This window comes from Perca flavescens, chromosome 12, assembly GCF_004354835.1.
Source record: "Perca flavescens isolate YP-PL-M2 chromosome 12, PFLA_1.0, whole genome shotgun sequence".
NCBI lineage: Eukaryota > Metazoa > Chordata > Actinopteri > Perciformes > Percidae > Perca > Perca flavescens.
This window is the reverse complement of record NC_041342.1, coordinates 17,732,578-17,746,088: the sequence shown is the minus strand read 5'-3', so window position 1 is coordinate 17,746,088 and position 13,511 is coordinate 17,732,578. Positions and strand designations below refer to the sequence as shown.

Sequence of the window (13,511 nt, the reverse complement as noted above, 5' to 3'; positions counted from 1 at the left end):
GTTGAAAAAGTCATAAAAAAGTCATAGTATAGTATGTCGAAAAGAATCATGAAAAAGTCATGCTATGTTTGTCTAAAAAAGTGAAAGTATAGTATGTCGAGAAAAAGTCATAGTATAGCATGTCAGAAATAAGTCTCAAAAACGTCATAGTAAAAAGTTACAGTATAGTATGTCTTAAAAAATCATAAACGTCATAGTATAGTATGTAATAAAAGTCATAGTATAGTATGTTGTAAAAAGTCATAAAAACATCATAGTATAGTGTGTAATAAAAAGTCATAATAAAGTCATAGTATAGTATGCCAAAAAAAAGTCATAAAAATTCAGAGTATATTATGTGATGAAAATTCATAGTATAGTATGTGAGAAAAAGTCATAGTATACTATGACTTTTTAGTATAAGTATAATAGTATATTTGGAAAAACCTTATGGTATAGTATGGCGAAAATAGTCATAAAAAAGTAATTTAATCGTATGTCCAAAAAAAGCATAGAATAGTATGTCAAAAAAAGTGATAAAAGTCATAGTATAGTACGTTGAATAAAAGTCACAGTATATATGGCGAAAAAAGTCATTATAGTATGTTGTAAAAAAAAAGTCACAGTATGTCGAAAACAGTCATAGTACAGAAACTCAAATAAGACAGTCTAAAGTCTAATCCTTTTTATTTATTTTATTTATTTTTTTATATCCAGCAGATTATCTGACTGTGCTACATGTGAAGCATAAAACTACTTGTCCGGAGTTGTATTTACCATTTACAATCAACATTTTTTTTATAGTTTAGTATACAAAAGGGTCATAAAAAGTGATAGTATAGCATGTTGAAAAAGTCATAAAAAGTCATAGTATAGCATGTTGAAAAAGTCATAAAAAGTCATAGTATAGTATGTCGAAAAGAATCATGAAAAACTAATGCTATGTTTGTCTAAAAAAGTGAAAGTATAGTATGTCGAGAAAAAGTCATAGTATAGCATGTCAGAAATAAGTCTCAAAAACGTCATAGTAAAAAGTTATAGTATAGTATGTCTTAAAAAATAACAAAAGTCATAGTATAGTATGTAATAAAAAAGTCATGGTATAGTATGTCGTAAAAAGTCATAAAAACATCATAGTATAGTGTGTAATAAAAAGTCATAATAAAGTCATAGTATAGTATGCCGAAAAAAAGTCATAAAAAGGCTTAGTATAGTATGTTAAAAAAAAGTCATAGTATAGTTTGTCGAAAAAAGTCACTGTATAGTATGTCAAAAACAGTCATAAAAATTCAGAGTATATTATGTGATGAAAATTCATAGTATAGTATGTGAGAAAAAGTCATAGTATACTATGACTTTTTAGTATAAGTATAATAGTATATTTGGAAAAACCTTATGGTATAGTATGGCGAAAATAGTCATAAAAAAGTAATTTAATCGTATGTCAAAAAAAAGCATAGAATAGTATGTCAAAAAAAGTGATAAAAGTCATAGTATAGTACGTTGAATAAAAGTCACAGTATATATGGCGAAAAAAGTCATTATAGTATGTTGTAAAAAAAAAAAGTCACAGTATAGTATGTCGAAAACAGTCATAGTACAGAAACTCAAATAAGACAGTCTAAAGTCTAATCCTTTTTATTTATTTTATTTATTTTTTTATATCCAGCAGATTATCTGACTGTGCTACATGTGAAGCATAAAACTACTTGTCCGGAGTTGTATTTACCATTTACAATCAACATTTTTTTATAGTTTAGTATACAAAAGGGTCATAAAAAGTGATAGTATAGCATGTTGAAAAAGTCATAAAAAGTCATAGTATAGCATGTTGAAAAAGTCATAGTATAGTATGTCGAAAAGAATCATGAAAAACTAATGCTATGTTTGTCTAAAAAAGTGAAAGTATAGTATGTCGAGAAAAAGTCATAGTATAGCATGTCAGAAATAAGTCTCAAAAACGTCATAGTAAAAAGTTACAATATAGTATGTCTTAAAAAATCATAACAAAAGTCATAGTATAGTATGTAATAAAAAAGTCATAGTATAGTATGTCGTAAAAAGTCATAAAAACATCATAGTATAGTGTGTAATAAAAAGTCATAATAAAGTCATAGTATAGTATGCCGAAAAAAAGTCATAATAAAGTCTTAGTATAATATGTTGAAAAAAGTCATAGTATAGTTTGTCAAAAAAAAGTCATAGTATAGTATGTGATGAAAATGCATAGTATAGTATGTGAGTAAAAGTCATAGTATACTATGACTTTTTAGTATAACTATAATAGTATAATATTTGGAAAAACCTCATGGTATAATATGGCAAAAAAAAGTCACTGTATAGTATGTCGAAAACAGTCATAAAAAAGTAATTTAATCCTATGTCGAAAAAAAGCATAGTATAGTATGTCAAAAAAAGTGATAAAAGTCACAGTATAGTACGTTGAATAAAAGTCACAGTATAGTATGGCTAAAAAAGTCATATTATAGTCTGTCGGATAAAAAAGTCACAGTATAGTATGTCGAAAACAGTCATAGTACAGAAAGTCAAAAAAGACATAGTATGTCTGAGAGTTGAACCCTCAACCTCTAATCCTTTTTTTTTCTTTTTTTTGTATTTCCAGCAGCTTATCTCACTGAGCTAACCTGACAAGCCAGACACTACAGAATAAATTTGCTGCCACTAGGGTACGTCTAGATTCCTAGGCTATCACTGTGCTATATGTGAAGCGTAAAACTACTTGTCCGGAGTTGTATTTATCATTTACATTACTCAAAAAAAATGTATAGTTTAGTATACAAAAGGGTCATAAAAAGTCATAGTATAGCATGTTGAAAAAAGTAATTAAAAAAGTCATAGTATAGTATGTCGAAAAAAATCATGAAAAAGTCGTGCTATAGTTTGTCTAAAAATGTGAAAGTATAGTATGTCGAGAAAAAGTCATAGTATAGCATGTCGGGGAAAAAAAGTCACAATATAGTATGTAGAAAACATAGCACAGAAAGTCAAAAAACCTATAGTATGCATGACAGTTGAAACCTCAACCTCCTATCCTGTTTTTATTTCCATCCATCAGCTTATCTCACTGAGCTATAGGTAAAGTCAAAGTGTAAATAGTCATAAAAATTCACAGTATAGTATGTCAAAAACAGTCATAAAAATGTCAGTATAGTATGTCGGAAAAAGTCATAAAAACGTCATACTATAGTATGTCAAAAAGAGTCATAGTATAGTATGTCGGAAAAAAGTCATAGTATAGAATGCGAAAAAAAGGCTTAAAAACGTCATATTAAAAAATCACAAAAACGTCATAGTATATTATGTCAAAAACAGGACAGCATGTCTGAGAACTTAACCCTTAACCTCCACTGAGCCATCTATGTAACACAAATCTATTGTCCGGAGTTGTATTTATCGTTTATTTAAACGTCATGGTAAAAAAATCATAAAAAAGTCATAGTATGTGTAAGAATTTAACTTCCATCCTTCTTCTTTCATCTCTAGCAACTTATCTCACTGAGCTATATGTGAAGCACAAATCCATCGGTCCAGAGTTGTATTTATTGTTAACATTACTCAAAATACAAAAAGTTACATTATAGTATGTCGAAAAAGTCATAGTATAGTATGCGACAAAAAGTCTTAAAAATGTCATTAAAAAATTACAAAAAAATCATAGTATATTATGTTGAAAAAAAGTCATAGTATAGTATGTCAAAAAAGTCATAGTATAGTATGTAAAAAAAAGAAGTCACAGTATAGTATGTCATTTATCATTTACATTACTCAAAAAGCTCAAAAATTGTATAGCTTAGTATACAAAAGAGTCATAAAAAGTCATAATATAGCATGTTGAAAAAAATCATGAAAAAGTCATGCCATTTGTCTGAAAGTGAAAGTATAGTATGTCGAGAAACAGTCATAGCATGTCAGAAAAAAAGTCTCCAAAATGTCATAGTAAAAAGTTACAGTATAGTATGTCTTGAAAAATCATAACAAAAGTCATAACAAAAGTCATAGAATAGCATAGTATGTCGAGGAAAAAGTCATAGTATAGTATGTCGGGGAAAAAAATCACGGTATAGTATGTAAAAAAAAAAAAAAAAAAAAAAAAAAAGTCTCAAAAACACGTATGTCGAAAAAAAGTGATAAAAAAAAAAGCACAAGTAGTTATGTGTCTGACTATTTCTTGGCCGAGAGTCATTGCAAATAACCCCTGTAAAACAGTGCACAAGAGACAGAATGAACAAATTGTTTATTTATTTACAATTGGATTTGATGCACAACAAATCCCTATATTATTACATAAATGTGCTCAAACAAATACACATCGTTGAGTTTATGAAAATGTCTTCCTTTGCAGATCCAGGATGTGGATGATGCTGCCTTCAATAAGCTTGTTACCTGCCGCACCAAAGTGTTGCTGCTGTTCCCAAGTTGCACGGTTATTAAAATAAACATTTTAAACATAAACCTCTGTCTCAGTTTCATTATTATTCTCAGTCAACATTAATATTTTGAACCCCATATTTACAAAGTTACTTGAGAACCGTTGATGTAGTGCAGTCATTTCATTTAAAGAGAGCACAGCCTCAAAGTAGAGCTCAAACCCACCCAAAATCCTGGGTATACAGGCTGAGTGAATGTAGTCTTGACTTTATGGAGTAAAACCATTCTATCAGAAACATTATAGAAAGACAAAGTCCCACCCCTGAAGTCCAGATACACTCCTATCCTGCTGCAGCACGGAGCAGCGATGGTCAAACCCTCCTTATTGTGCTGAAATGAACAGACTGAGTAAGAGCAGTCCAGGCTCCAGGATTTGGAGTTGTGTCCAAGCTTACAGTCACTCCCTGCTCCACTCCTGCCCATGGTTTTGTAGCAGATGCCGATGGAAACCCCTCCTTTACCAGCCCACTCTACCTCCCAGTAGCAGCGTCCAGCCATCCCAGCTCTGCACAGCACCTGGGCCCAGCTGGTGAAGCGATGCGGATGGTCCGGGTATGGCTGTGGCTCCGAACGTGTGGTCACCTCTCTTTGACCGTCAGAGAAGCTTAGATACGGGTTGGCCGTGTTCAGGTCCAGGGTTATATCGTTGTAATCTGGACACAACAGATGCACATTGTCAGACACCAACTACTAGTTAGTGGATTTCATAAAGATGGATGTTCGTTAGGGTTTATCAAAATGATTGTACTCACATTGTAGAAAATCAGCTCTTGTCTTCGGTTCTGAGTTGTATGGTACCTCAGTGTCTTTTACTGTTAGACAGATGCAGGAGATAACACATTAAACAAAATAGAGTTGGTAACACTTTACTTGAAGGTATCTACATAAGCGTGACATGACACTGTCATGAACATGTCATAAACATTATAAACAAGCCATACATGTTTATGACATAATGCTTCTTTTAGTAAGCATCATTCGGTTTTTGTCATGACAAGTTAGGGTTAGGGTTAACGTGTCATGACAGTGTCACATGTTCATGACACTGTCATGTCACTCTTATGTAGATATATCTTCAAGTAAAGGGTTACCGAAACTTCCATACCTTTAGTCTTTTCAGAGGTACTTTGATCGCTGGTCTCCTTCAGTGAAATGACTAGAAATGCAAACAAACAAACAAACAGTATTTACTGTTCACAAAATAATCATCTTTTAGTAAGTGTCATTCGATTTTTGTCATGACAAGTTATCGTTAGGGTTAGGGTTAGGGTTCATGTGTCAAGACAGTGTCATGTCACTCTTATATAGATACCTTCAAGTAAAGTGTTACCATAGAGTTAATTTGGACGCCCCTGATTCTGGAAGTAAAATTTCCCATTCATTTTATCCATAGACAATTGTTACGTGACTCACAGTTGGAGCTCTTCTACTGTTTGGATCAGCACTTAACTCTCCCAGTCAAATCATCAGTACAATAGATTAAGAACTGTGTTAAAGGTTTAGTAAGTGATGTTAATCCAATATACTTTTTGTCAAATTCAGGAAATATCTCCTCACTGCCACCCAGCTCTCTATTTTCTGTGTGCCCTGGACAAGCGACCCTCCAACTTCACAACTCATTTATTGACAGACACTAAACAGTTACCCCCTTCTTTACTGTTGCCATTTTTCTTTCTGGCACCGCACATATGCAGTTAAAATGTCCACATTTAACATGAATTTTGTTAACAGGATCCTAAATGTGCACTTGATATCTACATATTGTGCTAAAATAATCCAATCCTGCTAAAATGTGATTGGAAAATTGCTGTTCTTAGAAGGGGTTTAACCACTAAAGAAACTTTGGTTACACTTTACTTGAAAGGTATCTACATTAAGTGTGACATGACACTGTCATGAACGTGTCATAAACATTATTTAGATAATGTGTGACATGCACCTACGACACCAAAACAAATTCCTTGTATGTGTAAAAAATGTACTTGGGAATAAAGCTTTTCTGATTCTGATTTATGACATAACGCTTCTTTTAGTAAGGGTCATTCGGTTTTTGTCATGACAAGTTAGGGTTAGGTTTGGGTTAAAACGCAAGGGTTAGAGTTAGAGTTAGGGTTCATGTGTCATGACTGTGTCATGACAGTGTCATGTGTTCATGACACTGTCATGTAACTTATGTAGATACCTTCAAGTAAAGGGTTACCAAAACTTCCATACCTTTAGGCTTTTCAGAGGTACTTTGATTGCTGGTCTCCTTCAGTGAAATGACTAGAAATGCAAACAAACAGTCAGTATTTACTGTTCACAAAATAATCATGTTTGTGGTAATCAGGTGTAAAAGAGACATCATACCTTTATCAGAGATCCTGTTGAATTCTCTTTCAAGTGTTTCGTCCAGACTGTCTTTGAGATCAGCTAGGGCTCCTCTCATGGTTTTATACATCAAATATTGAAGTGCATCAGTGCTGGGCATCTCCACAGTCTTTGTAGGGAAATGAAGGGACTTGCACTTCTGTGGTGACATGCAACACAACCAAATTAGGGGACCGTATTTGGGCGTGATTGATTGATTGATTGATTGATTGATTCACACACACACACACACACATAGGGAAAAAAAAAAACGTTCTGTCACTTTCAACTGCTTTTATAATTTTAAGCAAACTTAACATATGCAAATATTTGTTTGAACATTAAAAGATTTAACAACTAAGACATAAACTGAACAATTTTCACATTCATGTGACTAACAGAAATGGAATAATGTGTCCCTGAACAAAGGGGGGAGGAGGGTGGGGGGCGTCAAAATCAAAAGTAGCCCTCAGTATCTGGTGTGGCCACCAGCTGCTTTAAGTACTACACTGCATCCTCATGTACTGCACCAGACTGGCCACTTCTTGCCGTTGTTGCCATCCTGTACCTGTCCCACAGGTGTGATATTCACATGTACGGATCCTATGCAGATGTTGTTGCACGTGGTCTGCCACTGCGAGGACAATCTGTGCTTCCTGTCTCCCTGTAGCGCTGTCTTAGGCGTCTCACACTAGGGACATTGCAGTGTATTGCCCTGGCCACATCTGCTGTCCTCGTGCCTCCTTACACCATGCCTAAGGCACGTTCACGCAGATTAGCAGGGACCCTGGGCGTCTTTCTTTTGGGGGTTTTCAGAGTCAGTAGAAAGGTCTCTTTACTTTGCTAATTTTATTAAACCTGTGACCTTAACTGCCTACTGCCTGCAAGCTGTTATTGTCTTTTCGACATTCAACAGGTGCATGTTCATTAAATGTTTATGGTTCATTGAACAAGCATGGAAAACATTGTTTGAGCCTTTTACAATGAAGATCTCTAAAGTTACTTTGATTTTTACAAAAGTATCTTTAAAATACAGTGTCCTGGAGAAGGGGCATTTCTTTTTTTGCTGAGTTTATATACACAATAGTCAATATATATTCCTGGGGATTGATAAAGTCAAATAATATACAGTAATAGTATAATTTATTTGTTGATGATATTTTGTATCATTCATTTGAATCTTAAAAGTAACCAGTAATTTAATTTCTAAAATAAATGTAGTGGAGTAAAAAGTACAGTATTTACAACTGAATTGCAGTGGAGTAGAGGTATAAAGAGCAAAAAAAATAGAAATACTCAGGTAAGGTACGTGTAGGCCTACCTCAAAATTGTACTTAAGTACAGTACTTGCAGAGTAATTGTACTTGCCATCGCTGTGGTTGGACATCACTGGCTGAGTTTTGTTTTGTTCCATACCTGAAGAAAGTGTATGTGGTTCTCAGTGCCAGAAATCTTCTCCAGCTCAGCACCGGTCCTCCTGAGCTCGGTTACGTCCCTCTGGATCTTCTCCAGCAGCTCCTCGGCCTGACTGACAGCTGCTCTCTCCTGGACTCTCATCACCTCCTTCACCTCACTGCTTTGTTTCTCTATGGAGCGGATCAACTTGGAGAAAACCCTCTCGCTCTCCTCCACTGCTGCTTCTGTCGAGTGCTGTGGAGGATTTAAACATTTTCACTTTTTAGTGTAAGCAGCATGTCAACAGCATATTTAAAGCTCCTTTTGAAAATGCACTCACCTTAATGTATCTGACAACATATCTAAGTTCCTTCTCCGTGTCCTTCAATTTCTGCACAGACTTCAAAGAGGATTCTTGGAGTTTTTTCTGAGAGAATACATAAGAGTATCACACAGCGCAGACCCTTGGGCTGCTCAGTCGAATATTTTCTTTCCACGGTTGACTTTCATGATGGAAAGTTTTGATTTTACAATCAAAGGGTCGGATTGCATGGAAGACCTTTGGTCTATCAACCTAAACTTTTGACACAGTAAGATCAGAGCACAAGATTTGGCTGCAGGACCAACTAGGCACATTTCACAACCCCATTTAATATTTGAAATGTTGAAGCCGTTACACCAGGCTATAAAAGACATTTTCTTAAAAAGGTATCTCAATGTTTCTTAACTGCAAACAGAATCACAATTAGTCACCCTACTACTGTCTTTTATATGCAGCAAGTTTTAAAAGCATTTCCAAATAGTCAAATGGTGTTTTTGGTCACGGATTCATTACCGAGTCAAATCTGAACGCACAGACATGATAAAAAAATTAAATAAAAATGTTTAGATTCATATGGAATGCAGTTTTATTCAATATTAAATAAATTAATAAATACATTAATAAATGAAAACATGAATAAATAAATAAGCCTTTAAAATGCATCATAAAATAAATAAATGACGCAATAAATACATAAATTAAATAAATGTAAATATTCATAGAAAATGAATCAATCAGTTAAATAAATATATTAAAAGGTTTAACTTTTAATTATTATTTCATGGTACTTTTATTTCAGAAGTCCACGTTTATTTATTTCAAGAGACTTTATTTCATAAACACATTTATTTATTTTGGTGGTTTTTATTTCCTACTGCCATATTTATTGATTTCCCTCTCTATTTATTTCCAGTTCTTATATGCAAATCAGGGGGTGTGGCTCTCTCACATTCACAACAGAGCCGTGCTCCGTACCCAGCCCACAGTCACCTGTTCTGGGGTAACTGAACCACCAACTAAACAACTGCTCTAATTCACATTAAACTGAACATTTCCATTGATGGTGAAATGAGACAAGATGAATGGGACTTCTTTGGGACTATTTATGTGGACGTTTTGGTCCTCATTCATCTCGTTTCCTTCTTGCGAAGCCGCGCAGTTGTCACACCTGTAAACACAATGTTAAATAAAATAAACAATAAATACAGAAACGTCAGGTCAGCGGTAGTTGGTGGTTCAGTTACCCCAGAATAGGTGACTGTGGGCTGGGTACAGAGCACCGCGAGCTGCTGGTCGTGGTGCACTCTCACTTCAGCCTTTTTTTTCCCACGGCTCTGTTGTGAATGTGATCGATAGCCCCGCCCCCTGGTTTGCATTAGGGCTGTCAAAATTGCTCAAAAATGACATTCGAATATTCCCTCTAAAATAACACCAAATATTCAAACTATTTGAACATCTGGTTGCGCATGCATCCAAGGTGGCGCGCGACATCGTGATGTCAAAATGATGCAATATCCGGCCGAGCCAAGGTCGCACACGGCTCTTTTTTTTCAGTGGCGCGCAACAAAGCGGAAACAGGAGGCCTGAATGAGTTCGCCAACAACCGGATGCCAGGACTCTCAGAGTGACTGCAAGTCTCTCTGGTAAACTTACTGGGTTAAGAGGAGTTCTTTTATGGTGAATGAAAGGCTTGATCCGACGAAGTAGGTCAGTGAATCACATCGAAGCATTGACGGCAATGCTGTTGCCAGTTCTGCCGTTGTTTACCTTTTTCTTCTTCTTCTAGACCATAGAAAGGGCAGCGTCGGTAGCCTTTGCTCATTAGCGCCACCGCTGTTCAGGAGAAGACTGCAGCTAGTGTCGCGACCACCAGCGCAGGTATAAATAGTCACGGCGATCTCATGATGTCACATTTGTATGCGCCAGCTGGGCGGCATCCACTATGCTTTCAGGCGCGCTAGCAAAGCAGACAGCCAGACAGCCTCTTCTACCGCGAGCGTTTTTTTCCACTTTTTTTTTTTTTTTTTTTTTTTTTAATTCGAATATTAATTTTCACCTTCGAAATTCGTTTTTTAAAAACTATTCGAATATATATTCGAATTTAGAATATTCGTTGACAGCCTTAGTTTGCATATAAGAATAGAGAGGAAAATCAATAAACGTGGCATTAGGAAATAAAAGTCCACGGAAATAAATAAATGTGGATTTATGAAATAAAAGTCTCTTGAAATAAATAAATGTGGACTTATGAAATAAAGGTACCATGAAATAATTAAAAGTAAAACCTTTTAATATATTTAACCAATTGATTCATTTATGTTTTTATTTATGCATTTATTCATTTATTTAATATTGAATAAAACAGCATTCCATAGATTCAGGCCCTAATCTTTCCGGGGATATCATTATGTCCAGTGGCCATCGCGAATAAACATCCATGAAATCACAGAACAAATGTTGCTCCTTATAACTCCAGAACTTGCCTGAGAATCATCACGTTTTTAGGTTTTCAGTATCGCAGTAATCCAGTGATAGTTGTCTTTACATCAATGGGTGCATTGCAAACTGAAACTGCTAAAAGTTAATTTGGCATACTGTTAATGGTGCCAATTTGCCAAAATGGAGGAAAAAAATAAAGGCTAAAAAAAAAAAATGTATAGCCCACAGCTAACTTAATGCAACCAATACTTCCGATTAACATCTCCCAGAGCATTATGGGAACATAACATTAATAAAACATTGTTGGAAAGTACAATTTTGAGATACTTGTAGGCCTACTAATATTTCCATTGTCTGCTACTTTAAACTTCAACTACACAACATCTCAGAGGGAAACATTGTACTTTTTATTTCACCACATTTATTTGATAACTTAAGTTGCTAGTTACTTTACAGATTCAAAATAATAATACATAGTGTAAATATGATGATGTCTTATCTGTTAAGCTAACACTGTATTGATCCCAGGGGGAATTTACAAGCTACCCAGCAGTATTTATAAAAAAATGCTCCACTTCTACCAGCAGCAACATTAAAGGGATGTTTACACAATAATTAGGCTATATTTCGTTATGAAACATTCTGTATAAGGGGTACTTTAGGAAATTATGATGCTAATACTTTTGTACTTTTACTTGTAACAGATTTTTTTACACAAATGTTTTAATTCAATTAAAAAGGCACAGGCTGAGAAGTAGCCTACCTTCTAAACATCAAATACACACTTTCAGATAAATCCTGTCTGACTCACCTGTTGTGTTGCTCTCTCATCCACCACTGAGACTGCATCATGGCCCTTGTGTTTCTCTTTGACACACTGGGAACACACACACTGCTGGTCAGTGCGACAGTACAGCCTCAGCGATTTATCATGATGTGGGCACAGCTTCTCCCTCAGCTGATCCACAGCTGGGACCAATTTATGGACCTTCCCATGAAAGCGTTCTTCGTGGACTCTCAAGTGAACAGCACAGTAAGACTCGGAGCACACAAGGCAGGATTTTACAGCTTTGCTTTTTCTCAATGTGCAAACACTGCATTTCGTTTCCTCGGGTTTGGCCAAGTGTCGAGCTGCGTCTTGAAATCCAGATCTCTGAAACTTCTCCACCACTTCGCCCAGAACTGTGTTTCTACTCAGCAGAGGCCTGGGATTAAACACCTGCCTGCACTGCGGGCAGCTGTACTGGCCTTTCTGCTTGACCCTTGTCCAGTAATCTTCAATGCAGTCCAAGCAGTAGCTGTGTCCACAGGGAATCGTCACCGGGTCTCTTAAAACCTCCAGGCACACTGAACAACAAAACTGGTCTTGTTCAATAGAAATAGTTGCTGCAGCCATTTCCTACACTCCGAACAGAAACGGAAAGGGACAAAGATGGGCGTAGCGAACAGGTGTGCTGAGTACAGCTTCTCAGGTTTCACCTACACCTGTATGAGTCGTGATAACCTCGGATCTTTAACCCGAGTCTTTAAATTGACTCGCGAATCGCGGGTCTCTAGTATCATTAACCCTGTTCAGGTGAGTCATCCTACAATTCAATCTAAAATGATAACAGCGCCACACACAAACCTCTTGCAACATTAGCTACTACTAGTCCTAGCCATCTTAGCTGCAAAAGGCTTTATAACTTACAAGTCAACTCAAGCTCCTGAGTGAGCAGAGAGACAGTCCCAGAGACAGGTTATCCGACCATGGAAGAAGAGAACCCGCAGACTAACAGCCGGAAGCTCGCGGTCCACTCGATGACTCGTGAGATGTCGATGCTCGCGCGAGTCAGCCAGTCCCGCTTATCAGCCGGCTACGTGGTCACCATGAGTGGATCGGATTTATTCAGAGACGAGCGAGTCAAGTCTCTCCTCGAGCTCAGAGTAAAGCAAATCCACAATAAAGCCATTCTTTCACTTCTGAAATAACATATAATGTTCTGCGCGTGACCTAGCTAGGCCTACTGTAGGTTTGGTGTAAATGTATTATGTTGAAATGCAATTAGGTCGAGCAGACAGTCGATTTAAAAAAATAATGTATTCACTATGGGCATTTCTCCGTTCCCGTTTCTATATTGAAAGCCTATTGCTTAGGCTACACTAAGACAATAAATAAAGTCTGGCTCGAAATGCTTTCTTTCAATTGATGGCTCTCCTGTGAGCAGCTGCATGAGGTGGCGAGTGGTTGTGCGGAGTAGGACAGAGTTTCCTTGGCGAATTAGCAATACTGACTCAAGTGATTCACGTGACTCGCACAACCCGGTTCAGTTTAGTGAGTGACTCAGAATAACCCGAATCCTTAAAAGGAACCGGCCTAGTTTCACCTGCTGCACCCTGAAGCCTCCAATCACAGCCGGCAAAACCAGCAAGTAGGCTGTCCCTCCCAGATAAAGCAAACTGTGCAATGAACAACCTTCTATTGAAGCACCTCTCCGATACATAAGGGGAGTTCATATTACATGCACTGACCTATGAATATTATATGACATATAGCCTTTTACACAAAAGCACTGCAGTGTGTTTGTGTGCGCAGTCA

At 36.3% G+C, this 13,511-nt stretch overlaps 1 protein-coding gene across 1 annotated transcript; it reads right to left on the bottom strand.

Annotated features, from left to right (window-relative positions):
• Window positions 1-4,222: 4,222 nt before the first annotated feature.
• On the bottom strand, window positions 4,223-13,226 carry LOC114565513 (E3 ubiquitin/ISG15 ligase TRIM25). Its single transcript, XM_028593610.1, has 8 exons — window positions 11,745-13,226; window positions 8,513-8,599; window positions 8,194-8,427; window positions 6,778-6,937; window positions 6,643-6,693; window positions 5,534-5,584; window positions 5,181-5,240; window positions 4,223-5,081 (listed from the first exon to the last, which is right to left on the bottom strand). The coding sequence occupies exons 1-8, from the start codon at window positions 12,327-12,329 to the stop codon at window positions 4,555-4,557; spliced, it is 1,755 nt and encodes a 584-aa protein (XP_028449411.1). The 5' UTR covers window positions 12,330-13,226; the 3' UTR covers window positions 4,223-4,554.
• Window positions 13,227-13,511: the final 285 nt, after the last annotated feature.

Bases quoted from the DNA above. Each gene is read 5' to 3' on its own strand.
- LOC114565513 (XM_028593610.1), bottom strand. From the start codon at position 12,329: ATGGCTGCAGCAACTATTTCTATTGAACAAGACCAGTTTTGTTGTTCA. The intron at 6,694-6,777 runs GTATGATGTCTC...TTGCATTTCTAG, and splicing joins CAACAGGATCTCTGATAAAG to TCATTTCACTGAAGGAGACC. The intron at 5,585-6,642 runs GTATGGAAGTTT...TTGCATTTCTAG, and splicing joins TACCTCTGAAAAGCCTAAAG to TCATTTCACTGAAGGAGACC.